This window comes from Phasianus colchicus, chromosome 14 (genome assembly GCF_987193195.1).
Source record: "Phasianus colchicus chromosome 14, bPhaCol1.hap1.1, whole genome shotgun sequence".
In the NCBI taxonomy this organism is placed as follows: Eukaryota; Metazoa; Chordata; class Aves; order Galliformes; family Phasianidae; genus Phasianus; species Phasianus colchicus.
Window position 1 is genome coordinate 15,455,855 of NC_143449.1, and position 27,025 is coordinate 15,482,879.

The 27,025-nt window shown below is 43.8% G+C and overlaps 1 protein-coding gene across 4 annotated transcripts in view; it reads left to right on the forward strand.

The window, feature by feature from the left end:
• FGF13 (fibroblast growth factor 13) overlaps nucleotides 1–27,025 on the forward strand; it is a 211,141-nt gene that overhangs the window by 154,839 nt on the left and 29,277 nt on the right. For 3 of the 4 annotated variants that reach the window (XM_090150319.1, XM_090150322.1, XM_090150320.1), the window contains exons 3-4: nucleotides 5,633–5,743; nucleotides 10,900–11,003. In XM_090150319.1, the coding sequence (XP_090006445.1) occupies nucleotides 5,633–5,743; nucleotides 10,900–11,003 (215 nt within the window). Of the gene's footprint in view, nucleotides 1–2,152; nucleotides 3,566–5,632; nucleotides 5,744–10,899; nucleotides 11,004–27,025 lie in introns of those variants that run through there. The other variant, XM_090150321.1, reaches the window with a different exon arrangement.

A 27,025-nucleotide genomic window follows, 5' to 3' on the forward strand; every position in this document is an offset into this window, starting at 1 on the left:
TCCCATGCTCATTTCCTAAGAGGTGCTTCATTCTTGATTGAAATGGGGCTGATGGTTTACACTTTAGCATTAAGTCTGCCCAATTACAATAATCACAATCCAAGAATGAGAGCACGTGTTCAAGGGGTGCCTGGTTGCCTACATTCAAAACACTGCTTGGGAAGTTATTTTATTTTACCTTTTTAGCGTGGTGGGGACTGATCAGCCCTTGCTGTTGAAAGAAAATAAAGCTGTTGTGTATTTTGGATCTGTAAAACTGAAGTAGTCCAAAGACTGCTCCTATACTGAAGTCTTTTTCCCAACAAGGTCCTCATTTTCATGTGCCATTTATAGTAAATGAAGACAAGTTTGTAGGAGTACCGATAGATGAAGAGGATGATCATGAAAAAAAAAAAAAAAAAAAGACCAACCCTGAAGGACTGGTTTTTTTTTTGAAACTTAAATCTGATTATGCATATATGCTATTTTTATTCCTCTCTTTAGTTCTCTGTCAAGGAACATTTGGGCAAATGAGTTTTCTTGATGGATTTTAAGCATGCACACTGGATTGCTGTCAGGAAGATATCCTAAATACTGTTTTTTCCCTCAGGATTTTCAAGGTTAGACAAATTCTGAGTTCTGGTTATTTGTTGTGAAAAAGAAATGTCATCTGACCTATAGGACAGATCACAGTGAAGCAGCTTCACTTTGATCTGAAGATCAAACACTGTTTTCCAAACTCAGAATATTTATGAAGTAATGGGTGAGTCTCAGAAAAAACAAGTCTCACTTGTGACTGATGGCAAAACTCACGGCGCGTTGTTGGTGAGCTGGTTGAGATGAATTATTACTGATAATATCCAACTGGCTGCCCCTTGGGTTGGGTTTCATATGTCTTCAGTGGATTGGCAGATGAGGGTAGTGGTGGAACTTGTGAATTACAGTTATTCTTATCCCGATATTTATCAATATGAAATTAGAAGCGTTTAATATCAATATGTGAATGCTGTAAAGTGCCTCATATATAAGGAAAAGTATACTGTACAGGTCTGTCAATGCATATATATGTGATTTGTGCAGAAGAGTGGGATTGAGGACAGAGATGTGGGGCTGCCACATCCAATATAATGCATCAGCTATGAAGGTTTCAGGCTGTGAGGGCACCCGATACCTTCAGTCCAACATTGTGTTAAAACTTCCACATTATGGGTATTTCTGTTATTAAGGCCTCACTGTTTCATTGGGCAGGAGTTCTCAATTGGAGGAAACAGATCCCATCATGAGCTGTTTCTAGTCCAGGGAGGGACTGTAATGTTTGCAGAGACATTGAGAGTGATGCTTAATATTTGGTGGCACGGCTTCTGCTGTGGCTGCCTGTGCCAGCACTGTACGTGCTGGGGGAAGGAGGGGAAGAGATGTGGTTTTGCCAAAGGTGTATGGAGGAAAGGAGGAAGGGGCAGGTGTCTTGCAGTGTGTGGCTGACTCTGAAATCACACCCAAAATCCCATGCTTTCACACCAGCCCACCTGCATGTCCCCTCTCCATAGCTCCAGGTTTGTGGCAGGGCACAGGACAGCTCTGGGCTCAGATGGCTGAAGCCAAGTGCCATTTTGGCCCCGCAGAGCTCAGCTCCTGCAAGGATCAGTCCTCAGCCCCCTGCTGCAGGGACATCCCAGCCTGCTTTGGCCTGCGAGGGGCTGCAAATCTCTTTTGCCTCAAGGATAAATTCTTTCAAGAGCTGCTTGTCCTGAGGAGTGCAAATCTCCGTTTTGTTTCTAGCCTGAATTGCCTTTGTTTTAGGCTCCAGCTGTTAAAAGCTTGCTGAAAAGCAAGGAGGGGGGTGTCAGAAAGAGACCTCAGGACCTCCTGCTTCCTATGTCTCGGGGTGTGGATGCGGGCGGAATCTAGTGACCGCTCGGCTAGTCAATAACCGCGGTGGGTGCCCAGGTGTAACACCCGGCTTTGCTCTTCTCGGCGCTGCTCCTGCTCCCTGCACGTCCTCCCACTGTGCCGCAGCCCCCGTTGGGGACACGGTAGCACCGTGACGGGGACAAAGGGACGAGGGAGAACACTGCAGCGGCGGGGGAATCGCCTCTCTGAGTGTCTGCTGGAGGACTGGAGCGGGGAGGAGGAGGTGCGAGGGGGGAAAGAAGCAAATCGCTTTCAATAAATCAGTGAGGAAGAGGGGTGGCTTGATGCGGGAAGGGGTGGGTTGTGGTTGTGTGTAGCCACCTCTCCGCGCTGGCCCAGGTGTCTCTGCTCCCCTCCGGAAAACCTGATGCCAGCTATTTGCTCACCGCGGTCACGTTTGTTTGGGTGTCTGCTCCTCCCCGGGAAGCGGCAGTGCCACCGCCAGGTACCCACAGCCCTCGGGGACATCCAGGGACAGCAGCCGCCGTGTGCCGGCACCCGCAGCTCCGCACCTCTGGGCACAAAGAGCCGGCGAAAGGAGGAGGAGGAGGAAAGAAGGAGGAAGAGGAGGTGATAAGGGGCTCGCTGCGTCGCCTCATTTCTGCACCCAACGCACAGCTCGTGGGGTGTACGCGAGTGCGTGCATCCGCTGCTGGAGGACTACGGCTGCTGCAGCATCTGCGCCGAGCTGCCGGCACGGGGGTGCCAGGGGAGCGTGCTTGTTTACCGCCTGGTGACAAGTGTTGCGATGCGAAAACCGAACGTGCCCGCGGAGGGGAGGATGCGCCGACAGCTGCACCTGTAAGGAGAAGAGAGGAGAGGCTTCCCAAGGCGTTCGGCAGCAGGCAGCCGAGGCTCCGGGCTCTGGCACCTCCTCCCTGTGGCTCCGTCGCAGCTTGCTTGCTTGCTTCCGATCTCTTCTTTAAGGGAAAAGGAAAAAGGATTCAGAAAAAAGCCCTACAACAGGACAGAGCCTGCTGGAGTCTAACAGGTGTTTGCTGGGATTTGAATGGGGAGGGGATGGGTGGGGAGAAAAGTTAACTGGAGAAATTGGGGCTAGGAGAGATGCGATGATCTTGCTCCAAGTCGATGTGCCGTTTCTGCGTGTGAACAGCGCGTCTGGAGCAGCTCGGAGGGATGCCTTGGAAGTCGTCTGCTTGATCTCCGTAGAAACACTCACTTCTGCCTGCAAACTTTCCTCTGCCAGAAGTTGGGAGAAATAAAAAAAAAAAAAAAAAGAAAGAAACAGAAAATCAAAGGAGGAAAATCCCAGCCGACAAAACCGTTTTGACCTAAACTGTTGCATCCTGACGCGGGGCTGCGGTGCGCGCATCCATCCGGCGCCTCGCGGGCTGTGAGCCGGTGGGCGCTGGGTGGTGGCTGCCCCAACGTTGGGGACAGCCGAGCAGCATGCTGGCTCTGGCACCTGTGGCCGGCCAGCAGACCCCGTGTGCCTGACCCGCCGGTGGCACCGGGGCCGTGGCGGCCATGGCCGCAGCCATCGCCAGCTCCCTGATCCGCCAGAAGAGACAAGCCAGGGAGCGGGAGAAGTCCAATGCCTGTAAGTGTGTCAACAGCCCCAGCAAGAGCAAGGGAAGCTGCGACAAGAACAAGTTGAATGTGTTTTCCAGAGTCAAACTCTTTGGCTCCAAGAAGAGGCGAAGAAGGCGACCAGGTTGGCAAGGGTTATGTGTTTGGGGGGCTGGTTGGTTTGGTGCATACCGGGCTGTGCATCAGTGGCAGGAATGTCTCAGGGCTGGTAAAATGGGTGTGCAGGTATTGCCATCTTGGCTTGTATGATCTGATAGACATGGGTACCCCATGCCAGTCCTCTCCCTGTTCATGTTCATCTGATTTATTTAGATACTGTACACCACTGCCTCACTTGCACACCTGTGTGCATCCATGTACTGGTAATTCAGCAATCTCACTGTTTTACACATACACATATACAAACACACGTGATTTATTTGTGGGGGAGATGTTAGCACCTCCTTCGGCTGTACAGTAAATAACTTAGCACTAGAGATCTGTTTTTGTCCTCCTGCTTTGCAGAATGCCAGTGCCTTGCTTTACTTGCTGATTGCAGAAGAGGCTTTTTGCTTTTGCTGGTACCTTCCAGAGTTCTGCTTCAATGCCCTGTTCCTTTCTAGGAATCTCATACATGCAGCTGCCTGCAAATGCAATTCCCTCTGTGTCAGAGGTGCTAAAGATCAGGCATGAAAGCTTGGTCCCTGATCTGAGTGGGTTTTTGTATGTGGGAGGAGCAAAACCCTTCAGTAATGTTGTGATCGCTTTGCTGTGCTGAGACAGTGGTGCTGTTAGCCACTGAACCTGTCTGCCTTTACAAGCTGCCACCCAAGGGCTGCCTTGCTCGTAGTTTGCAAGCAGCACTGGGTTTGGGATGGCTAAAATGCCAAAGCAGTGCTTGGGTTGATTTTTTGTCAGATAGGTTGGTGAACAAGGGTTGTGCATCCATCAGTACCTTTATTACAGCGGGCACGGTGGGGATGGGTTGATGTTTGTACCGGGTGATCTTAGTGATCTTTCCCAACCTTAACAATTGTATGATTCTTAAAGTCTCCAATAGAAAGTAACACAAACTGTCGTAAGCTTTTGCCTTCAGCTCCTCCTAAAATGAAGGAACTGGCTGATAGCAGAGCTCCCTAATATCTTTGATTACAAACACAAGGACTCCTACCCTGGCACTAGAAGTTGGAAATGACACATCGTATCTCCCCAGTGGGTTTATCTCTGAATTAAGTAAGTTGTTGTGAAGCGAGCTGCAGAGAATGCATCACCTCCTGACAAGCAGACTTGTGTGAAATGACTACAATGCAGATGTCATTGGGATTCAGTGGAAGTAGACCTTTTTTTTCCCCAATTACTCCTGGTGCATTACCTAGATATTTTAAATGGCAGACTTGACAGCAAATGCCAGGTTGGTCTAGAATGATCTGAAGGCATTTGAGATATTTCACTTTTGAACTGTGAATATGAGGATGGTTATGAAAAGGAAAAAAAAAAAAAAGAAAAAAAGAAAAAAGAAATATTTCCGAAGTATGTGTTGTTTAGATCTTCTTCTAGCTGATGAGATAATTACCTTAACCCTGATAGTAATATTTATTTTGCAGTTCCGCACATCGGTGGATTTCAGGGTTCCCCCCCTCCATTCCCCATATGTTCATTGAGTAGTTTATCACTTCGGATGCTCTGCACTCGTTGGAGGAGCACAGAATGGGGGTTTGTTTATTAGAGCTGCAGCAGTTCCTGTGGTAAATGTTTGCTGCTATATATTTAGGCTCTCAACTGTCACTACGGCTCCCATCAGCGCTATCGTAGTAGTCCTCTTTTCCCTCTCCTTTTAAGAAATCACACCTTTTTAAAAAGCAGAATGCGCTCTTTGCCAGCTCGCTTCTAATCTTAAATGAGATAGGGCTGAGCTCCCGAGGTCAAGCAGCACGCCGTTGGAATTTGTAGTCACTGGAAGCAGATTTTAATGTTGTACCTTCATTACAATAGAAAGTGGCATTTAATCATTTTGGCAGTTGATTTTATAGACATTGATTTGATCTCACTCTAAGCGAAAAATGTTGCAAATCTGGTTGCCCTGCTTCTGCCTTGGATCTTTTCTCATATCTCAGCATTGAGAAGAAACAAGGAGATTTGTGTTTAGCATCCTGCTCGCTCGGAATGGCACATCAGGATTTCCCACATTAATCTCACTATTGTTTTTTTACAGAGCCTCAGCTTAAAGGTATAGTAACAAAGCTATACAGCAGGCAAGGATACCACTTGCAGTTGCAAGCAGATGGAACAATTGATGGAACAAAAGAGGAGGACAGTAGTTATAGTAAGTGGCACGAGAATAAATGGTGTGTTTGTGAATTGTGGTGTCTCATTCTTCCCATGTAGGTCCATCAGAGATTGTTGTCCTACAGTGACTGAGTGGCAGCAGCATTAACACTGTGTGCACAGCACAGAGCTCCTTCAGACTATCTGGGTCTGAAAGAGATGCAAATACAAATCACTTGTAGGGATAACGAACTAGAGAAAAGTAATGATGACACATATGACAAACAAAGAAAATGTTATCTCCATGGTAATCTAGAGAAGTTCATTGCTGTCCTTTGGATTTTATTAGATTTTTTTTTTTCAACAGGGAAAATTTGCTCGCCTACTCAGAGCGCCTGAAATAGAATAACTCTATCTCCACTCTGAAACTGGGGCTCATTCAAACAGGGCTGCGTTATCTCACGTAATGAGACTCCATCATCATTTTAAAGTTCACCTTTCCCTATTATTATTATTATTAATTTTTTTTAACCCCTTTCTAAACGTAATTATACCTTTATATTTCAACCAGCGCTTCTGCGGGGGGGAAGAAAAAAACAATGATTTGTGGATTTCTATTTATCTAACAATTCTGAGAGTAACAGAAAACAAAAAATGATGACCAGGATATAGATTTGATGTGTGTTCATAAAATACGCAGATGTTTCTGATATCTGTGTCTTTTAGCTAAAACTAAGTTATTGTTCTGAAAGTGCTTGGTAGGAAAAGGTGTCTCAGACCACTCAGGCATCCAGCTGGGAAATCAACAGGCAGACCTCACCCTTTATAAACACCTCTGGTGATTGCAAGGTGCTGATGGCAGTGGGGAGGATGGCACAAGGGCTGGAGCAGTGCTGGTTGGATGCTGCCGTGTTGCTGTGTTCTCCATGCAAGCACGACATCTCCTCTAAGAGCAGCACTTACGGATCATAAATGTTGCTTTTCCTTCAAGGCAGTGATCTAATGATTGAAAATCATGACAGATCAATGCAGACTGGTTCGGGTTTTCAGAGTAATTCTGTTAATTAGTCTAAAAAAAAAAAGCAACTAAAAAGCAGAAGAAGTAGGAAAACCTTATTTTCTCCATTACTGCATGATACTGTCATAAACTTTTAATGTACCAGAGAAGACATCCTAAACTGCATATTATTTTTGAAGGGATTGTTTCATTTAAATGCTTTACTTGAGACTCCTCTCGTGAGGATTCTGACACTCTAAGCAAGATAAATTTTGAGTCTATCTGTGCTTTTGACATTTGTGTCAACACAACTACTTCTAAGATATTTTTGTTTCCACTTTTGTGTCCTTACATTTACCATGACTTGACAGATTATAAAGCAAACAGTATAAACTCCTGGTTGCTGGATGTTGGCCTCCAAGGCGCTGGACACTTAAATGTACTGAAAGTAGGTCAGAAATGATTGTGATGTATCTGTGGTCAGAACACAGGAGGGTTTTGTCATTAAAAAAATAGTTTCATATATATTCCTCCTTTAGGTAAGATAAATGTATAGACCTGAAAGTCCCGTGGTACTGAATTTATTTTAATAGCAACATTTTTGTTAATGGTATTATCAAGAGAAAGAGATCAATGTTAAGAAACAGAGCCTATATAATGGGCTTCCTCCAAAGCCTCACTCATGCGAATATTGGGTGGCTCAGGCCCACTGAAATCCTTTCCTCCAATTTCTGGAGAGATCTCTCTCCTTTGCCCCATATCTGTGCACTGCAGGGCCTGCCCTGTTCAGGAAGAACCCTTCTCTGCTGTCTTCTGTCCTCCTTTGCACCCCAAAGGATGTTGAAGCTCTTCCCTTTTGCCACCTCCACCAGCCATTTGCTCTAAGACCATTTGCTTTGCATTATAGTGAGATAATTAAAACTCCCCTTAATAAGAGGAATTACCTGCTTTGGCAGGGGGGTTGGACTCAATGATCTCTGGAGGTCCCTTCCAACCCCTACAATTCTGTGATTCTGTGGTCCTCAGATTCAACTGTTATCAACAAAGCGACTGCATAATGCTGGGGCTCGTATAGCAAACTAGAATGATGGCCTACCTGATCTCCTTATTAAATGTCTGCATTTGCTTTCCCTGTTCTTTGCAGGGATCAGCAGAGCTTGCATCCTCTTTTTTGGGCTCTTGACAGCAGCCTGGGCCCTGGGGTCTGCCTTTTCCATCATTTGCTACCCAGAGCTGGTGGGAAGTTTGCCTGAAGATGCCCTTTGGCTCTGACTTGGGAGCAATTATTGCAATCTCTGCAGTCCTTCACCAAAACAAGATTGCAACACTACGAGGAGTTTAAAAGAAAGCTCAGGTTTTGGAGCACTGGGCAGGCAGGAAGTGAGCCATCGGGGTGAGGAACTGTAGAGCTCACCAGACCTCATTTTAAGCCAGGAGTCCGTGTAATTTGAGGAAGTGCCTCATGGAAAGGATTTCCTGGCTGAGAACCAGATTCTGCCTCATTAAACGTGTTAAATAGGGCAAGGTTTTAAATCAAGATGGAATTTATTCCCCAATTTTGGCATGACACAGAGATTTGAGGACTTATATAATAAGGAAATATAGGAAACAATGCCTTGTGGGCAGCATATGGAAGGCCAGGTGGCTGAGACAGCGATGGCACAGAACCTCACAGCACTGTATACGTTAATAAATCCAGCTGTGGCCGCTGCCTCTTTATTTTACAGCTCTAATTCTCTGTCAGCATGTACTGCACAACAGCTATAGCAAAGATCATATCTCCCTTGGGCATCACCAAGTTTTTCATTACGATTGATATTATGTCCTTATTTTACACAGCGCGAACGTAATAGGGAAAAGCGAGGATGCAAATAACTGCATTGTTCTGAGCTAATGCAAACTGATTGTCATAGCAAACCATTTATTTTTCCATGGCGTTTTTTCCAGCCTCGGGGGTCAACCACCAGAAATGCAATAGTATCTCATGCCCGTTGTCCATGGCAGGGGGGTGTTTGCAGAGCAGGGTGCAGCGTGGCCATGATGCAGAGGCAGCAGCACTCCTTCACGGTCCATTTTGCAACTTCTGACAGTCAGCTGCCAACCCCACCAACATACACACCAGCTTCCGAGTGTGCTTGCCTCGCCTCAAAATAGAGCCTGTACGTTTATGGCAGGAAAACACGTTCAGCTGCGGAGGAGAGCAGCTGAGCGCCCGCCGCAGCGAGTTCCCCAGCATCCTGTCTCTGCTCACTTTGCCAAGCACAGCACAGCCAGGAATCGCTCACTAAAACCAATCTCTGTTCCTTGTGACTGCGAGCTTCATCTTCCTGACTGTCCTAGGCTTTGCCTTGTGCTCGGTTCGTCTGCGGGCAGCACTATTTGCAGCAGAGCCCATTTTTGTATCCTTGTGTTGAAAGTACCTGAAAGCCCCACTCCGAAATGCACCGTTAAAAAAAGCACCTTTCAAAAGAGATCTCCAGGTTCTGCTTGGATACAGAGCTTTCAGTTGCACTCTCCTGCCCACAGGGAGATCAGGTGCTGCTTTTTGGGGGCTGAGCTGCAGAAGTGGGCTCTCTATGGGAGCACTCACTGAGTCAGATGGAATACTTTCTCCCACAGAAAAATTCAAGCAGTTGATAGAAGAAATGAGGAATCTGTAACAGAACATTTCCCTTAGTGAAAGTCTATGTTTTGTTTGCTAAAACTATCAGAGAATTAGAGGATTTTGTTTTAGTCATGAGAAAGCTATTTCCATTGGTTTTATGCTTGCAGTGTGAGGGATGACTACATGTGTCCGTGTGTACCAGGGATGTCCAGCTGTCTAACTGATTGAGCAGAGTCTGATTTCACCAGCATCACTTCTGGCCATGCCTTCACCAACACAGGACATGCATCCATGTGCACTTTCCTGTTTGGAAGGTTTGAGCTTCTTCTGCTGATGAAAAACTATAAAACCATGATGGATACGCACCTGACACCCCCATTCCCAGAATTTAGGATCTCTATTAAATGCTGTCGGGCTGCAAATTTTCTTTTAATTAAATATGACCACTTGGGTGTTGTCGGGGTGAAAAAGGTATTTATAATGGGTTGTCATTCTTTTTGAAAATAGTATTTCAAATTCATCATTCAGATTTAAATTGGCTTCAGACAGTGCCCATAAATACCAAACTTCAGCCTGAAGCACACCGGGGTTCTACAGCCCAGGAATAGATGGGTAGAAACGTTTCACATTGCTTCACCCCAACTCTGCCCTTACACAGCAGGAAGGAGACACCTGGGGTAATGATAAATTGAACATTTTCTGAACTCCCCCTCAATTCTGGATCCTGCCAAGCACGGAGCGCTGTGTTCATCTCACTTACTTGTCTTCAGTTTTAACATAGCCACAAATGTAAGCTATGGCAGAGCTTTGCTTGTTTTATTAATTTGCCATTTAAAAAACAGTATCTTCATTTTCCTGAAGAGAGGTTTCTCCGCTTATATATACTGTCACTGTTAGCATGTATGCAAGTAAAAATGTGAGCTCCATTTTGAAGACACAAATTTGGGGTTTGATCTAAAGAATATGCTGTCAGTTCATTTCATTTTTAAATTATTTAGTGTGTGTTTGTTGTTTTGTTTTTCCAAACCCATTTTCTTCTTCAACGAGCAAAATAAATAAGTAAATAAAAAATCCCAAGGAGTTCTCAGTGAAAACGCTTTCAGATGCTCATGGGGGGTTTTAACTTTTCAGAATTTCTTTTTTTGCTCAAAAAATGTTTCCTGGATTTGAAAAAGGAAAAAAAAAAAAAAAGTATTGATCATTTTATGAAACTTTTTGTTTGTTTGGGAATTTTCTTTTTTTCTTTACTTTTTTTTTCCTCCCATTTCTCATCATTAAACAAAAATAAAGGTATGTTCAACTCTGCTCAGTCCTTGTATTGTGCTCACGAGGCAGGTAAGTCGGCTCATCTCTCAGCACCTCCAATCCACCACCTTCATGGTGAAGGGGGGAGATGTGTTGATTATCCTCTGTAGATAATTTCTGAGCTATTGCTAGAAATTGCTACACAAGACAAAGATATTAGCAGTATTGTTCCATGGCGCCCACGGAAATTAATATATGCATGAATAGATTTTTTTTTTATTTGGTTCTAGTAATTACGGCTTAATGCTCTATCTAATCTGCATACTGTAAAGGATTAATTTTGCTTTCCATCTCCGTTCTCTCCCAGCGTTGTTTAACCTCATACCTGTGGGTTTACGAGTGGTGGCGATTCAGGGGGTTCAAACAAAATTGTATCTGGCAATGAACAGCGAAGGATACCTATACACATCAGTAAGTACATGTTTGTCTTTTTTTCTCACTTAAATTCTCTTAAGATCTCAGTAAATGATTAAGTTGCTGTTTCAAGGAACCCAATTGTAACCTACAGAGACAGAATTTGGCAGTGAATTAGGTCTAGTGGTGATGTTCTTGTTTAGTTTATTGCTCTTTTTTTTTTTCTATTATGAATACATAGGAACGTATGGAATCGAACCGCAGAGCCTTGGATGCAAACTAATGATCCCAAAGTGTGAAATCAATTTAAAAAAAAACAAAATTAAAAAGACGCAAAACCAAACCAGACAGGAAGCTCTCTCTTGGTCACTGCCGGCTGGTTGCGCTAATCATTGCGGGGTAGGGAGGAAAAAGGGCAGCGTGGTGAATCACACGCATGCCTGAGCACGTTTTGTATCTCCCCGTATCATCTCCATTGCTGTTATTAAAAGGGATTAGAGAAAGTCATTTTTTTGTTTGGGTAGGATGTTCAAAAAGAAATGGGATCGGGTGCCAAAATCTTAGGGCTTCAAGATGCTGCGTGAGTAAAGGAACGTTTCGTTTAGAGGTTTTGGTGACGAATGTCAATTAATAATTTTCAGTGACATTTCTCAAGAGAGCGAATGCTGTTTTCATGAAAAAAAAGAAAAAAAGAAGAAAGGACTTTTTGAAACAGACATTTTTCAATTAAAAACATATAGTTGAGTTATGTTCAGGAGTTTTAATTATAGAGTCTTAATAGATTTTTCCCAAGGAAGAAATGAGAGGAAAATGTAATTTATTATCTATTACAAATTATTCTCTGTTAAGAATGATTCCCTTAAGATGCCTTTAATGCTGGTAACAATTAAATAAACTTATTCACGTCTCCCATTTGTTTTGCAATCCTGACGGCTGGGACACAGGGTGAACTTTGCCTATTTTTTTCTGCAAGAGCAAAAGCAAATTAGATCTGGGTATGCTTTGGGACAAAACCCGCAGTGAGCGGCATCAAACTCCACTTCTCTTTCTGCTCGGGCTGTTTGCTCAGTGTTGCTAATCCACTCATCTGTTTGCAGGGCTGTGGCCACACAGCCAGATCATACAAAGCCCCCTTAATCCTGTGCCATCCTATAACGCACAATGCCATTTACATTTGCACTGCTCATGCACTTTCGACTGCGCCGTGAGTGTTCATTGACATTGGCAACTGCTGGCTGCCCACTCACCTACAGCACTGAGGCATGCAGGATTCTGCACCGCTCTGCCTCTGTTAATGTCACCTCTTGAGTCATGTGTTGGGGTGGGACAGAGCAATTTGTGCAGTAAAGTGAAATTCCATCATTGCGTGCAGGAGAGGTGCTGGCTGGAGTAGATCAGCTCTTTTGCTGCAAGGTGTGTGCTGGAAGAGTCAGATCTGTTTTTGCAAAGGTGCAGTAATTTTTGCAAAGTTGGAGAAAACGGGATGCAGACAGATTCAGACCTACAGCGGGGACACGAAGTCAAAGGGGCCGTCACTTCCAGTATTCCTCAATGTGAGGAGGCTGTAACAGAATGTAAGACTGAGAATCATGGAATATCCTGCGTTAGAAGGGACCCATAAAGATCGTTCAGTCCAACACAAAGGATCACCTCAAACTCTGACCACATGCCTGAGAGCACTGTCCAGGTGCTTGTTGAACTCATGACTTAATTTGGGGAAGTCCAGCTTTTACTCTGATAGGTACCTAGGCGCTGTAGGCAGAGCTCGGAGATTGATTTTGGTTGTCATTTTTTGATTTTGTTAGCACTGATTAAAGAGAGTTCTGTATGTGGTCTCATGTGTTCCCATGCATAGTACCATCTTTGAATCCTTTCGTTTCTGTGAACTTAATACATTATTATTATTGCAAAAGTAGTGAGTGATCCCTCTGTTTTTCCATTAGTAACGGTAGTTAGTCTTGTTATTTATTGGGCAGCTGTATTTTTTTCTATTTGTTCTTAAATTTTTCAGCCTGATAGGCTTCACCTGCTACATCAACAGGTTTAGGATTATAGCTCCAGCACCACTTTTTAAGTGTTTCTAGCTCATCTTTTGCTGATAATTGTCCTTTCAGCAAGGGATACAGCCTGACAGCCTGATACATGAGAAATTAGCTCTGTATTTTGGACTGGATTTGTGGTTGATATAAATGAGTCCCAGGAGAGCACAACTGATTTATACCAGCTGAACACTCACCTGTTCAAGGGATGCCAACAGGGAGCTCGAGGAAGACATCAGCTCAAGTAAATGACATCCATCTACACATCCCGAGGCTTTCCAAGCCCCTGCAGGGAGGTGTTCCTGAGCGGGATCTGTCAGGAGCAGGCAAATGGCAACATGGGATTGATTGGCAGCTAAAGGCCCGTAATGCACTGACAAACTCTCAAAGCAAGAACAAGGGGAAAAATAGAAACGTACTGCAATAGTAGGTAACAACAACAAATAGTTCACCATTTTCAGAGAGAAACGTAGTGAGCACTGATGATACAGTTAAACAGGGAGAGAGAATATCTTGGTCTACTTCATCGTCAAGTGCCTTCACTTTTATTGTGATCCCAAAGGTTCCTTTGTGTTTGTGTCTGCGCCGTCACCTTCAGATTGCATTTCCAAAGGTTACAGACTCATTTGGGAAATGATGAGAAAAGCACCCTATTGCTGTGCCATCCCTGTTCCTTGCCCCGTGCTGCCGTCTGTGCAGTGGTGCCTTTCAGCCTGAAACATTTCTGAATCAAATTAGTTGATTTGAAGTCTCTGACATACGTAGAAAATATTTCCCAGCCACCCAGTGTGCTACGGTTGCTGGCAGATGGAGAATATCTGCGGATGCATTTTGCCAATTTGTTGAGCTCTGCCTTTGGCCTCACCCCTTTCCCCAGCAGGACGTGATTCAGGGAGCTGACCTCGGAGGAGGCTGCAGTATGGTTCACTTCTGATCCACTGACTGTACTCCAGAAATGAGGTGAATTTGCTCCATGAGGGGATCAGTGAAGTATAATAAATCTGCAGAGAGCAGATATCTGTAGTTGGCTGCCAGACTTTATAGATAGTTTGCGGCGTCTGTCAGTTAGAGCAAAAATAATATCTTTAATGTAATGATAAAAGCTCCTCAGGGACAAGGCAACAACTCAGCTAAGCAAAAAAGAAAAGAAAAAAGAAAAAAGAAAAAAAAGAAAGAAAAAGGAAAATATAATATATTAATATTAAATACATGTACAATTATCTATGTTTGTAGCAGAGATACACTGCAAGTCCTGGAGTACAGAGAAGGGAAAAGCCCTTGGCTATGACTGCTCACCCTGCTGGGAGCAGTGGGGCTGGATGGTAGAATAGCACATTTGTGATGTTTTTCTCTATCTGGTTTCTTATCCAAGTAAAGGGGAGCTGAGTGTCCGTGTCTCCCAGGCTGAACCCACCCTCAAGATTTTCCTTGCTGGGACCTTGTTGGGAGCGATTGAAGCTGGAGCTCTTCCTGCTGTTTGGTATTTGGGAATCCATTGAAAATGGAAATCCAGCACAGGGCTGGATTTATCCTGTCTTACACCAGAGTCACACTGATGTGAGGTGACCTAAACAGTGTCATGGCACTGTTACCTTATGTAACCGTGTAATGAGTAATGCCCTTTTGTATTTTAGGATGGCCTTTATTTTATCTGATTTTTCTTTTCATCTTTCAGAAGACCACCAGATGTGTAGGCTTGAGTTTTTCAGGCTTCATACCTCTATGAATTTCTTGTGTTTTCCATCATCTTGCACAAAAGAGTGAAAAGTATTTTAAGGCTCTGTTTGTCAGAAAGGTTGTCCTGGAGCTATTGCTTTCTCATTAAAGTGGTTCTGATTTGATGGGAGAGGCTCGTGGTGGTACAGAGCGGCAGCTGAGTGAAGTTCATTAAAGGGAAGGCACGTAGGTACGAGGTGAAGAGAACTGAGTGTACTGCTTGAATTCTGCATAGGCTGAAACATAACCCAAACCACCACAAACCTTAAAAAATTGCCCAAGAAAAATTAACATATCTGCATATTTTCTATGAACAGACATATATGATTTAAGACAGCATTCACCTATCGTTGTCCTCTTATGTTAAATAGATTGTCATATGTTCACTACCTGCACAGAAAGCAAATATTGTGTGAAGCATGCACACTGATTACAACCAGGATAGTGAAACGTGATTAAATTCTCAGAGTGGTTCAAAAAATGGTTTTGGAGTGTTGGAGAGGAGAGAGATTTGGGCATATTTTAATACTGAGCAGTGCAGTGGAGACCTGCTGCAGTTAGTGGGAATGGCTGGGGCATTTATAATGAATTACTGGCAAAGAGCATTTTTCCACCTGGGGGAAATGGCGCAAACCAAGAGATAGGGGAAAGAATCAAAAGCTTCATCTAGTTAAATTTGCACGTCAGTATAAATGATTTTTTACCATGAGTGCTCAAGCACAGACTACACCTTAATGTAGTTCATTCTCTTCAGCGACAAGGTCTCAGATGCAGCTGCAGTCTTTTCATTTCAACACCTTGTGAGGAACGTGCAGCATCCTCCCAGTAAGGAAATGGGCATTGTGCTGGCAGCTCCAGCTGCCCCATAGCGAAGGGCAGTGAGGGGCAGGTAAGGTGTGGGAGCAGTGCACAGACAGGAGCTGCTCTCAGGAGGTCCCCAGGCACCGCAGGATTGGTCTGTGCTGATAAATGTTTTCTGACACCTTCAGCTATGGACACGGCTTTCAGTTATGCCAGCAGCTAAGCTCAGCAGATGCAAACCATCTGCACTTGAGTTCAGTCCTACAGCAGTGTTGCAGTGCAGGGATGGATGCTGGTGGTACCTGGACAGGGAGAAAACTGGTGGTGTCCCTACAGCATCACCAGCTCCCTGGTGGTGGGAACTCTGACTGTGTCACAGGGTTGGCTGTGAGCTGGGCTGTGTGTAGCTAGCTGTTCTATTCAGGTGCTTGTTGCTGCCAGAATCACTGTGATTCCAGATTCCAGGAGGCAGACTGCCTGCTGTCTCCAGCTGTGAAGGGAGAGCACTGTCGTCCCATGGGAGAGTTATTAAGAGACTCAGCAAGCTGAAAGCCTTCGAGTTGTTATGCTGCTTTTCTCTGTGGAAGCTGGAGACCCACAGAGGTGCTGTACATCCTGCCTTTGCTGCAGGTGGTGGGAGCTGGGGGTGCTCAGCACCTTCTAAGATGAGGCTTCATAAGAGCAGCTTAGGAGGAGAAAGTGATGCTGCAGGACTGAGCTGCACAGAGCCTTACAGACCTGCAGTTAGATGCCAGTGCAGTGGTTTCCTACAGCCTTGGCAGAACATGGAACTTGCCCTGAGCTGGGTAGTTTGTCAGCTGGGTTGTACACTGCCAGATCTCAGCAGCTCAGCCCGGCCCTGTGCCAGCACATGAGGAATGCCAAGCACCAGGACTTGGGGCTGCACACAACTCCTCACTGCCACGTTGCAGAGTGTGTTTGGCAGGCAGGCCCTATAAGCAGATAAAGGCTTCTAGCAGACAGCTCAAGTTGCAAAGTGCAAGAAACAAGAGCACTACCAGGTTCTTGGTGTGTTCAGTTCAGAACACACATTCAAATCACTGAAGGATGGATTGCATTGCTATGATTCAGAGGAGCCAATGAGTAAAGTGTAGCTTTTCTCCCCTAAATCTGCACATTGTGACCTGTGCTGGTGGTGTAGGCGCCTGTAGGATGACATGTGCCCGCTCTCTGTGAGGGCTCAGCTCTTTTGCAGTCTGCAGGGAAAATATCTATATAGTATTTATGTGGGGCTTTGAATTGCTGCTTTTTTTTTTCCCCTGACCTACAAAAAATCCTCAAAATCAGGAGTTAGATAGATTTTCAAGTTTTCCTGCTTTCTTAGAACATGGCTTAATTAAAAAAAAATACCACTATCTGAACTCAGCTTCTCTCCTACGCTTGACTTTCCTTCTAGAAAGCTGTCTGCCTTCCCATCTCCTGCCCAGAAGGGCTTCCCCTCCCTCTCGTGCTGCAGGTTGAGTTAATGAGCAGCTCTTGTCACGGTGACTCAGCAGCTCTTCTGCCTCATTACGGCAGCTCCAGGCCGAGGAGATGCTCACCTAGCTGCAAGGCGGGCATCTGAGCTATGCAGGAGATAAAGGGACAGGCCCCAAGGACTCCCAAAACAAGGGGAAATGGTTTCAAACTAAAAGAGGGGAGATTTAGATTGGACATAAGGAAGAAGTTTTTTATAGTAAGAATGGTGAGGCCGTGGAACAGGTTGTATGGAGAGGGGGTGGGTGCCCCATCCCTGAAGACATCTGAGGTCAGGTTGGACGGGGCTCTGAGCACCTGATGGAGCTATGGGTGTCCCTGTTCAGTGCAGGGAGTTGAACCAGATGGCCTTAAGGGTCCCTTCCAATTCTTCCAATTCTGTGATTCTATGAAACCAACAGGAACAACATTCAGGGCACCTACTGGAAAACAAACTCAGAACTTCCACCGAAACTAACCCAGGATAACATTTATTCTATCTACAGAAAGTCTTTTTTACTCTGCATGTTGTCATACTCATGGCAGTGGGATGCTGTCATTTTTGTATACTCAAAAATCAGACAAATTCCTGAAAGAAAACCACTGCAAAATACAATGATGTCAAGTTTAGCTTAGGAATGTCCAGAACCATAGCTCAGTTGAGGCTGGGAAAATCTTGGAATAAATTCTCATAATTCCCTTTTTCCTGTGCTCTCCCAAAGGCATCTACAATTATCCAACAGACAGGCTGTTTGGTAAACAAAATTTAGGAGCTCTGTGCCAACAGTAAGCAAAGGGCAGTTTGATTCTCTAAATGACACTCCATCAAAATCAACAGATCTATTGTGTGGGGGCACTCAGAGTGACTTTATTAAGCATTTTTGTGCCTTTTTATCTTCGCGTAGCCCTGCAGTGGCAACAGTGCTAAGAGGGAGTGAATTCAGTTCTGTTCCTACTTGGCAGCCTCAAGAGAAATGTTGACTGCATTCTGCCCATTTGCATCCTTGCAAACCCACTGAAAGCATCCTTCTCCTGGCAGAACTCTTACTGCAAGTGATGAGGTGTGAAAACTGAGAATCCAGCTTGACTCCTGAAGTTCAAATTGCATTTCCAGTGTTGTCAGTCAAAACACATCTTTTGAAATGACAGCTGAGCAAAAATGATGGGGAATCAATGGGCAAGAAAAAGGAGTCATAATCCCTAAAATGCTTTTGGGAGCTGCAGCACAACTATGGCTGGACCAGGCTCTGAGCAACCTGATCGAGCTGTGGATGTCCCTGTTTGTTGCAAGGGAGTTGGACTGGGTGACCTTTAAGAGTCCTTTCCAACTCAAATGATTCTACGATTCTGTCATATGTCAACATAAAGGTGTTTCCAAGGGAAACTGTCACTTTGGTTGCGTAGAACTTGAATGCCATGCTCCTGTTACAGCATCTCATTACCAAAACCAAAGAAACCTGTGTGAGACTTAGGAAGCAGGATACATGTGGTGCGTGATACAGAAGTTGGAAGGGTCAAATGAAATAGAAAAGTTGTCATATTTAGATTATGTCCTTGAAGTTCTTTTCTGAGACCAACTTTTTAAAGTAATTATTGCAGGCAAGCCAGCTCAATTCCTGGATGGAAAAGCTAAAAAGGGATCTGGGAAAGACGACAAATCTATTCAATAAAAATGGAATCAAGAAATGTACATTTCCATACTGAGCTGCTTTCATTAGGCTATCGAGGATTAACAAAGGAATCTGAAATTTAGAACGGATTAGGGAGCCTTTGGATATAATGCGAGTACAATAGCTTTTACTAGCAGATTGGGTGGTTTAAATAATTGAACAAATAAGACCTTTCATATTTTACATTCTGTGGATGCTACAGGTACTATCACATTGTTTTTCATTTCTGTAATTTTGCCCAAACAGCAGTGAATATTGAATTGTACAGTTCTTCTAAAATGAAATCCTCTGGGAGCTAGGCAAAACAGGCACAATAATTGGTAAAGTACAGTTCTGTATTTTTAAAGCCCCAGGAGGTATCTAAAAAATCATGGAGAGCTACTTTAGGAATCACAGTGGAAGAGGCTGTCTGCTCTTTAAGGCAGTCTTTCTCTTTCCTGATGGATGACATTGAATACCCATTAATGAGAGACTCAGTTGAGACCCATCATCCTCATCCCCAGATCATTAACATTTTCAGATGTTAAAAAAAATGCTGTTATGATACAGGAGTGTTCCTCTTGAACCAGGTATTAGCGGGACCTGGCATTTGAGTCAACTGGCAATGGGTAAACCTCAGTGTTTGAAGGGGCTGCCTTCCTCAAATGACAACTCCAGGACCCAATGTTTCAGCAAACTGAAAAGAATGGGCTGTTGCTTACCCTTCCAGTATGGGCAGCTTCCAACTAAGCTGTGAGACCTACTATATCATGGAGCTGGTAAACAAATTAGAAGCAGAATTTCGTAAATATTAGGGCTTCAGTTCAGATTTTAGACAAAGGTTCACATCAATTCTCATTGCGTTCTCATTAGTTCACACCAGTGTGCTCAAATCTAGAGGAGCATCTGCTGCCAGCTGAGCCATATTGACACTGACAGAAGGCACAGTAAGCTCAGAGTAAATAAGTGAATGATCTGAAACAGAACAAAAAGCCAAAGAAAATCTAATAAGTGGAGTAGAAACATTTTGAAGTGCAGATCTTTTCCCTTCACCTGATGAACTAAGTCTAATGGGCTTGATATTGCACCCTTTTTCTCATTTAAGTAATCCTCACTCAAGCAAGAAGATTCATTGTCTGCCTGCTAGAGAAGAAACAATCTGTTTGAGGAAGATTTTCAGGATCTGGACAGGACAGACACTGATCTGTAGTATGGGATTTGTGATTTAAAAACATAACAAAAGCACGTGGGAGGCAGTGAAGCTTTATGACCAAGATAAGTCCCCTTTTGCTTAGAGTCAGATCCCAAGGGCTGGAACAGCTGTCAGGAATAGGGAGAGTGGCAGACTCCAGCTCTGCATGTGCAGAGGGTTTCTTGGTGTCATGACAAGAGATGAGCCCTTGGCATGGAGCCTTGTCTGGAACTGGATGCCCAGGTCTTCATTTTGACTCATGCAGTAGAATTGAAATATTATTGTTTCCTACAGAATAGTTCAGCAAGTGCAGAAACTAGTGCTGTGCTGATAAATGATCCCTCTCTTGAAAGGATTTCCTTTTTTTGAACATTTGCTTTTAGGACTTTTAACTGTTTCTGGTAGACCATATGAAAATCTCTGTTTCTCCAATTGTGGGGGAATGCTTGCAGCATGCTCTTTCTGTACTGTTATCATGGCAGCAGGATGAAGTCTACCAGTTAGCACATCATACTTTGTTCTGACACCTTTCTGTGGAAGGCACTGTGTTCCCAGTGTCATGGATGAGCAAGGATGATTACATTCATGTTACCACATTTAGGTGTCATGTAAGCGTAGCCAGCTTCACTCACCTATTTTGGAAAATCTTGACTTTAATTTATGCTTTAGCTGCCTTTTTGCAAAACAGAGATTTAATGTGTATTCTAGACAGAGAGATGGGGACTTGGTGCAGAGTTTTGCACTTGGGCCGGAAGAATCCCAGGCATCCCTACAGACTGGAAGGAGAGGTCCTTGAGAGCAGCCCTGTGGAGAAGGACCTGGGGGTCTTGATAGACGAAAAACTTAACATGAGCCAGCAGTGTGCCCTTGCGGCTCGGAAGGCAAATGGGATCCTGGGCTCCATCAAAAGAGGGGGGGTGGCCAGTAGGGACAGGGAGGTGATTGTTCCCCTCTACTCTGCTCTTGTGAGGCCCCATCTGGAATACTGCGTCCAGGTCTGGAGCCCCCAGTACAAGAAAGACAGGGAGCTGTTGGAGAGGGTCCAGAGGAGGGCCACGAAGATGATCAGGGGACTGGAGCACCTCCCCTATGAGGACAGGCTGAAAGAGCTGGGCTTGTTCAGCCTGGAGAAAAGAAGGCTGCGGGGTGACCTCATTGCAGCCTTTCAGTACCTAAAGGGAGCCTACAAACAGGAGGGGAATCAACTCTTTGAAAGGGTGAGTGACAGCAGGACAAGGGGAAATGGTTTTAAGCTGAGGGAGGGGAGATTTAGGTTGGACGTCAGGGGGAAATTCTTTACGGAGAGAGTGGTGAGGTACTGGAACAGGCTGCCCAGGGAGGTTGTGGATGCCCCGTCCCTGGAGGTGTTCAAGGCCAGGTTGGATGGGGCCCTGGGCAGTCTGGTCTAGCATTAGGTGGAATGGTTGGTGGCCCTGTGTGTGGCAGGGGGGTTGGAGATTCATGATCCTTGAGGTCCCTTCCAACCCTGGCAATTCTGTGATTCTGTGATTCTGTGACTTTGCTTCATGGGTTACTGCCATTTTGAATTGACTTCCTTAGGCATTTTTCTTGGGAAATTTGTTGCAGCTGTGACAGTAAAGACCTGAGTGAGCTTTATGCAAATTGTTGATTTCTACCACATTAGTTAATTGTTTCCCAAATTTGCATTTCTAATCAGTGAGATGCCAAAAACACCTGTACTCTCTAAGTGTTGCACTGTTTCGTATTTCTTTTGATTATGCTTACAGGAACAATACCAGAAAGGCAAGCATTTATAAACAACATGTAACTCCTACAACTTAATTATAAATAATATTTTTCTTTATAAAATTATGTCCAGCAGCAGTGGCAGGGAAAAGGTATCCTTGCTCATCAGCCAATAGTTATTGAACTGATACCTTCCTGAATAGCACTGATTTGGTTGCACAAAATAGACGTGTTGTTGTAACCTCTCTATCACAGCCCAGGCAGTGTTACATTTAGAGGCCATATACTGATTTTTCCATGCTGAATCCCTAAAGATTTTGAACATTTTGGTTGAGAAAAGAGTAGTCTTGGGCTGGACATGGCTCAGGGCTAACAGTACAAAGGAAAACAACCTCTTTTTGTGCCATTAACCAAGGAGGTGGGTGCAATCACCCTAGCTCGTCTGTGAGTCATCTGAGGAAGGTTCATTTACTAACCAATGGCAAACCTTCTACACTTTCAGCCCTTCATTATCATTTTATTATAGCAGGAATGACAGTAAAAGAAGATAAGTGGCTTTTTTCCCTCTCATTTAATACCAAGCTTTCCTTTGTGGAGCTGTTTTGTTTCCCTCTGGCACTGACAGTCTTCTAAACAGCAGTTGATTCTCATATGAAACAATTGCAGTTAATGTGGATAATTGTTGTAGTGATGGCTTTTACTTTTTGATACAACAATTATCCAATCTGTCCTTTTTTTTTCTTTTTTTTTCTTTTTTTTCCTGAGTCATGCAGTGTTGGTGAAATCAAGTTGGCACTGGACTGAGCTCTCTGTAGACTGCTTGGTACAGAAAGGCCAAATCTGAGCATCTCTACTCTTTCTCAAATGTTGAGCAGCCTAGAACTGAAAGTCTTCTATGCCTCAGTCCTTGTGCCTTGGGTTGTACCCAAGGGTTTCCTATACCCATATCACTGTAGCACCTGCAGCAGTGCCACATATATGATGAGGAAAAGGTTTTGGTCCTTTGACTATTTTGGTACTTTTGAAGTTCTGTTTCTAGAAAGTCCTGTGAGGTTTTACAGGACGTATAGTTTTCCAACTCAATTCAAAGCACTTCAAACTGAAGGTATAATGGTTTTTGTTTGTATAGGACTGCAGTAAATATGGGGGATATGCAGATATCCCAAACAGCTTTTGGGAGTGGTGAGTTTTGAGGGTTTGTGCTGACTACTTCAGAAACACATAAATGTATTTTCCTTCCACCTTCTTGAAAAAATACGCTGACAAAGCTATGGAAAATTTCATTTCCCTGGAACCTTTAAGGTTCTGAAAGCCTGATAAAATTTATTTCCTTGGAAAAAGACTTCTGAAATAATAATTTCACATCAAAACCAACCTGATGCTACAAACATTTCATTTCATAGCATAATGGTAAGGAACATACCTGCTATACAAAAGGTAGGGATAAATCCATATAGAGAGAATAAATAGATGGACAACACTGAAACCTTTAATCTGTGTTATGTAGCTCTGTGTAGTTGCATACTGGAACCGGAATAAAAGTACAGCTGAGAGTTTGGGATGGAAAAAAAAAATCACTGACCAATAAACAATAGAAACAGAGACGTGCCAGAACTCAGGACTTTTCTCCAAATTCCAGTTTCTCCAAATGAAAAACTTCTGGCTCAGGCTCAACCTAGATTTAAGACAGTTTACTCTTATCTTTTCCTTTTTCAGATGGCAGTCGTCACAAACTAGCTTTGTGCCTTAACTTCAAAGCATGAATTTAATTTCAATTCCAGACTTATTTGTTTTATTGACTCATTTTCAACTCTTCCTTGACACTTTGATATGGAGATACTAATTTGTTGCTCACATTGGTCTGTAAGATTTAGAAGGAGTCAGTTGTGCCTATAAGGCTGATTATATAATCCCTGAAGGACTAAATGTGAACAGTGCTGTGCTACAGCTAGTTAGATGTGGAGCACTCTGCTTGAAGAGTTATGTGCACATAGCATGCCAGTTCAGTAGATATTCTTATGAGAAAGGTGGTCTTATGATCAGGCTCTATTTATTGAGTTAATTGGGATTTTAAGAGTAAAAAAAATGTATTCCTGCATAGAAAACCCAATGTTTTTTTATTTACGTTTATAGGGATCATTCACTCCAATGTCCAGAATCCATCAACCTCATTCCAAGGCTATAATCTTGCCTGCCATGTTCCACCAATGGTTTGTTTTTATGGTCATGTAATAAATGATAGAGGCTTGCAGTTAACATAGTGATGGTCAGACACTCAGAAGTCACTGTAGCCTGTTTCCAGCAGTATCTTCTCTGGTAAGGCCCCTAATTAGAGCATTGTCTTTGGTCCCTACTGCAGAGCATGCTGCTGGTACAGGAAAGGTTGCACTGGGAGGTGCAAACAGCAGACTGGGACCAAGGGAGCGTTAGGGATTGGCACACTGCAAATAGTCATGATATCCACCTCTCTGTGCATGCCATGCTTTTTCTCCTAACAAGTCACATCAGCATTCGCCCTTGTTCTTATCACTCTGTCACTTAGGAAGTATTTTATCAGTATATGGTTTTGTGTGACACCATGTATTACAGCAAGCACAATACAAAGAGCTCTGTACCAAGGAGCAGTTCAGCTCAGAAAGCTCATTTCATTTCTCAATGTGATTGATACCCATCATCAATTTGGACACTGCGTACCTGCTCTCAAGAATGAGTGACCTACCCCTGTGAAGTGTTTGGCCACTCTCACAGAGCCTCCTCCCATCCTTGCTGCACAAGGTGCCACACCAGGTGATGCTGGGAGGCTGCAGCTACACACAGAGGTGTGAGCCAGGCTGCTGGAACTCACACCAGCTCACAGAGGATCATTGTTGCAGAGGTGAGTGAGGTCAGACTTGACCAAGATCATGGCCAAACACAGTGATCAAAGGTTCACAGTGAGTCCTGCTGGCCTGGCCTCTTCTCGCAGTGAAGGAAACTTTCAGTGTTTTCAGCCTCCAACCTGATGAACTAGTTATGTATAGGTATGCACTATGCATTATGTGCAAATGCTTAGTCCAGACATCATTAGAAGAAAAGGAGGTGCAGAAAGACCTGGCACTAAATTGGGAACGAAATACTACAGCCGGACAATCTTCTCTGTGCTGAGCCAGAACAAGCTCCAAATGTCTGTGGGCCATGAACATAAACCCCCACGGGTCTTTCAGAAGGGAGAATGCAGGCAAAAATAGCTGAACCAAACTCTTCCTGTTTGGTTGGGTTGTATCCTGGGGAAAGCATAAGAGCAGTAGTAATGCTTTCACGACTCTTGCATATTGAATCTTTGAACATGAATTGCTGAAACCACAGTATGTAAAAGGAAGAAGTGCTAGTGCTTGGCCAAGCTATGCCCCATCATTGTGAAAGCCTTTGCTAACTCCATTGAGGTTGGGCTTTCACGCTGATATTTTCATTTTGTGCCTTATTAAAACTGTGTTTACTTGGTTTGAGTCTTCGCTGGCAGTTCAGGGGTCTCTCACCCAAATTCAGTATAATAATTCCAGGAATATTTGATTGGCAGCAAACACTGGGTATTTACATTTCAGACGCTGTTGGTCTTATTTTGTTGGTGGGGACATCAAGGCCATCTGGTGGGATGCAGAGTTCGTTTCTCCCCTTAAATAAGGCTGTTTTCCGTGAAGTGCTTTGTTAGAGAAATCTCTGAGATGCTATCTGGAGAGCTTGTTACAAACAGATGATGCGTTACAATATTTTACTGTATTACAACACTGATATGTATTTTGTAGAGCCTTGGAGAATGCATGCATTTAGTTATTAGGATAGAAGGAAATTACAGAGGATGAAGAAGCTGTGTCGAGTCAGAAGTGGTGGTTTTTTGTAAGCACATGTAACAACCAGGTAAAATCTTTCATATCCGCTATTCATTTTATATTTTCTTCATTTCTCATTTCCTGTTTCTTTTTGCCTGAAAGCTGGTATAACTACCGCAACATAACATCAGACTGCCAAAAAGCAATTAAGGTGTTCGGGAGAATTTGATTAAGTTTGCTTCCTTACAAAATTCCTCACGGAGTCGCGCATCAAAACAAGATGACCTTGTTTCCTCAAGTGTACATGATGTGTTTGTGTGCCTGCTTGGCCGTCTGATGATATATCTCACTCTGCTCCTTATAACTTTAAAATCCATTAGCCAACTCTGACAAAATACAGCAGACTGGATGCAATTTTCAGAGATGTTGCATTCCTGCGAGTTTTATGAAAAAGGGCAGCTGGGGAAGAAAGAGAGAGCTGACCTTAACATGGCCCTAATGAAAGAAAGGCTCAACAAGCCAAGGGAAGCCACTGGGGAAGCAAGAATGCCCTTAGGTTGGGAAATCTCTCTTAATGCTTAGGCTTTATTAGATGTGGAATGAAACTGCACAGCCCTGCCCTGGAATACAGGCGTTATTCAAGCAGCTGCTTGTGAAGCTGTCAATTTTTGAGTCCCTGCCATAGATTATCCACCCTGGAGTTGTTGGTGCTTTTGGTTGTCTTTGGTACGTTGTGTGCTGGTGAGATGGTAACCAAAAGTGGTGGCTGTAGTGCAGGCATGGTGTTACAGGTCCCATAAGAAAAAGAGTCAAGGAAGTCCCACTGAAATACTGAGTTTGTCCAGAGGCCAAGAGTGCAGTAAATCTGTGTTCTTGGCTATGCTACCTGCTGTTCAGTAGTATTTAATAAGCAATCTGCATCCAAGTAGTTGATACATTTGGAAGTTGTTCACTCATTTGGCTGTATGTCATGCCAGAGCTCTACTTATCTGTACTGTTGCTTGTAATAAGTAAGAAAATCAGGGTTAGGCAATGTCTGTAATCAAAAATTGTAGGAAGATTTTCACATTACTGTGAAAGATGAACACTAGTTACAAGTAAAGGTTTGCTGCAAGACAGGCAAGGATTTTCATCACAAAATAATGCCTTTGTTGATCTGTGTGCTTTACCTTTGTAGCTGTTGCTCTGGTCCTACAAGCAGAGAGCCAATAGGACAGCAATGACCCTCAGCATTTCTGTTTCCAGGACTGGAAACATTTATGTGTGGATGTGTTTGTATTTTAAAATTCTTAGCTTTTCCTTTAAACTTAGCAGATCAATCAAAGCTCTATATTTCTTTGCAAAGGAAAGAAATGGAAATTCTCATTAATTTCCATTCCCCACATGTAGCTTATTGTATTATACTGAAAATCTCATCTGACGAATCCTTTCATAATGTAATAAGTTGCAGAAAAGCAAAAGGGACCTTTTACTCCATGTAGGTTTGGTCTTTCAGGGGGTCTGGCTGATACCATTAGTCTGTTGGTTGCAGCAAGGGCTTCTTTGCTGACCTAGGTGCAGTAATGTGATTCTTCACAGTGCACAAACACAACATGGTTAGCACTGACTCTAAGCTGGGGCAGTCCTACATTGGGCATGGAGAATTTTCTTCACAGCTTTTTGGCTGTTAGAGCCTAAAAAAAAATCCATCTGC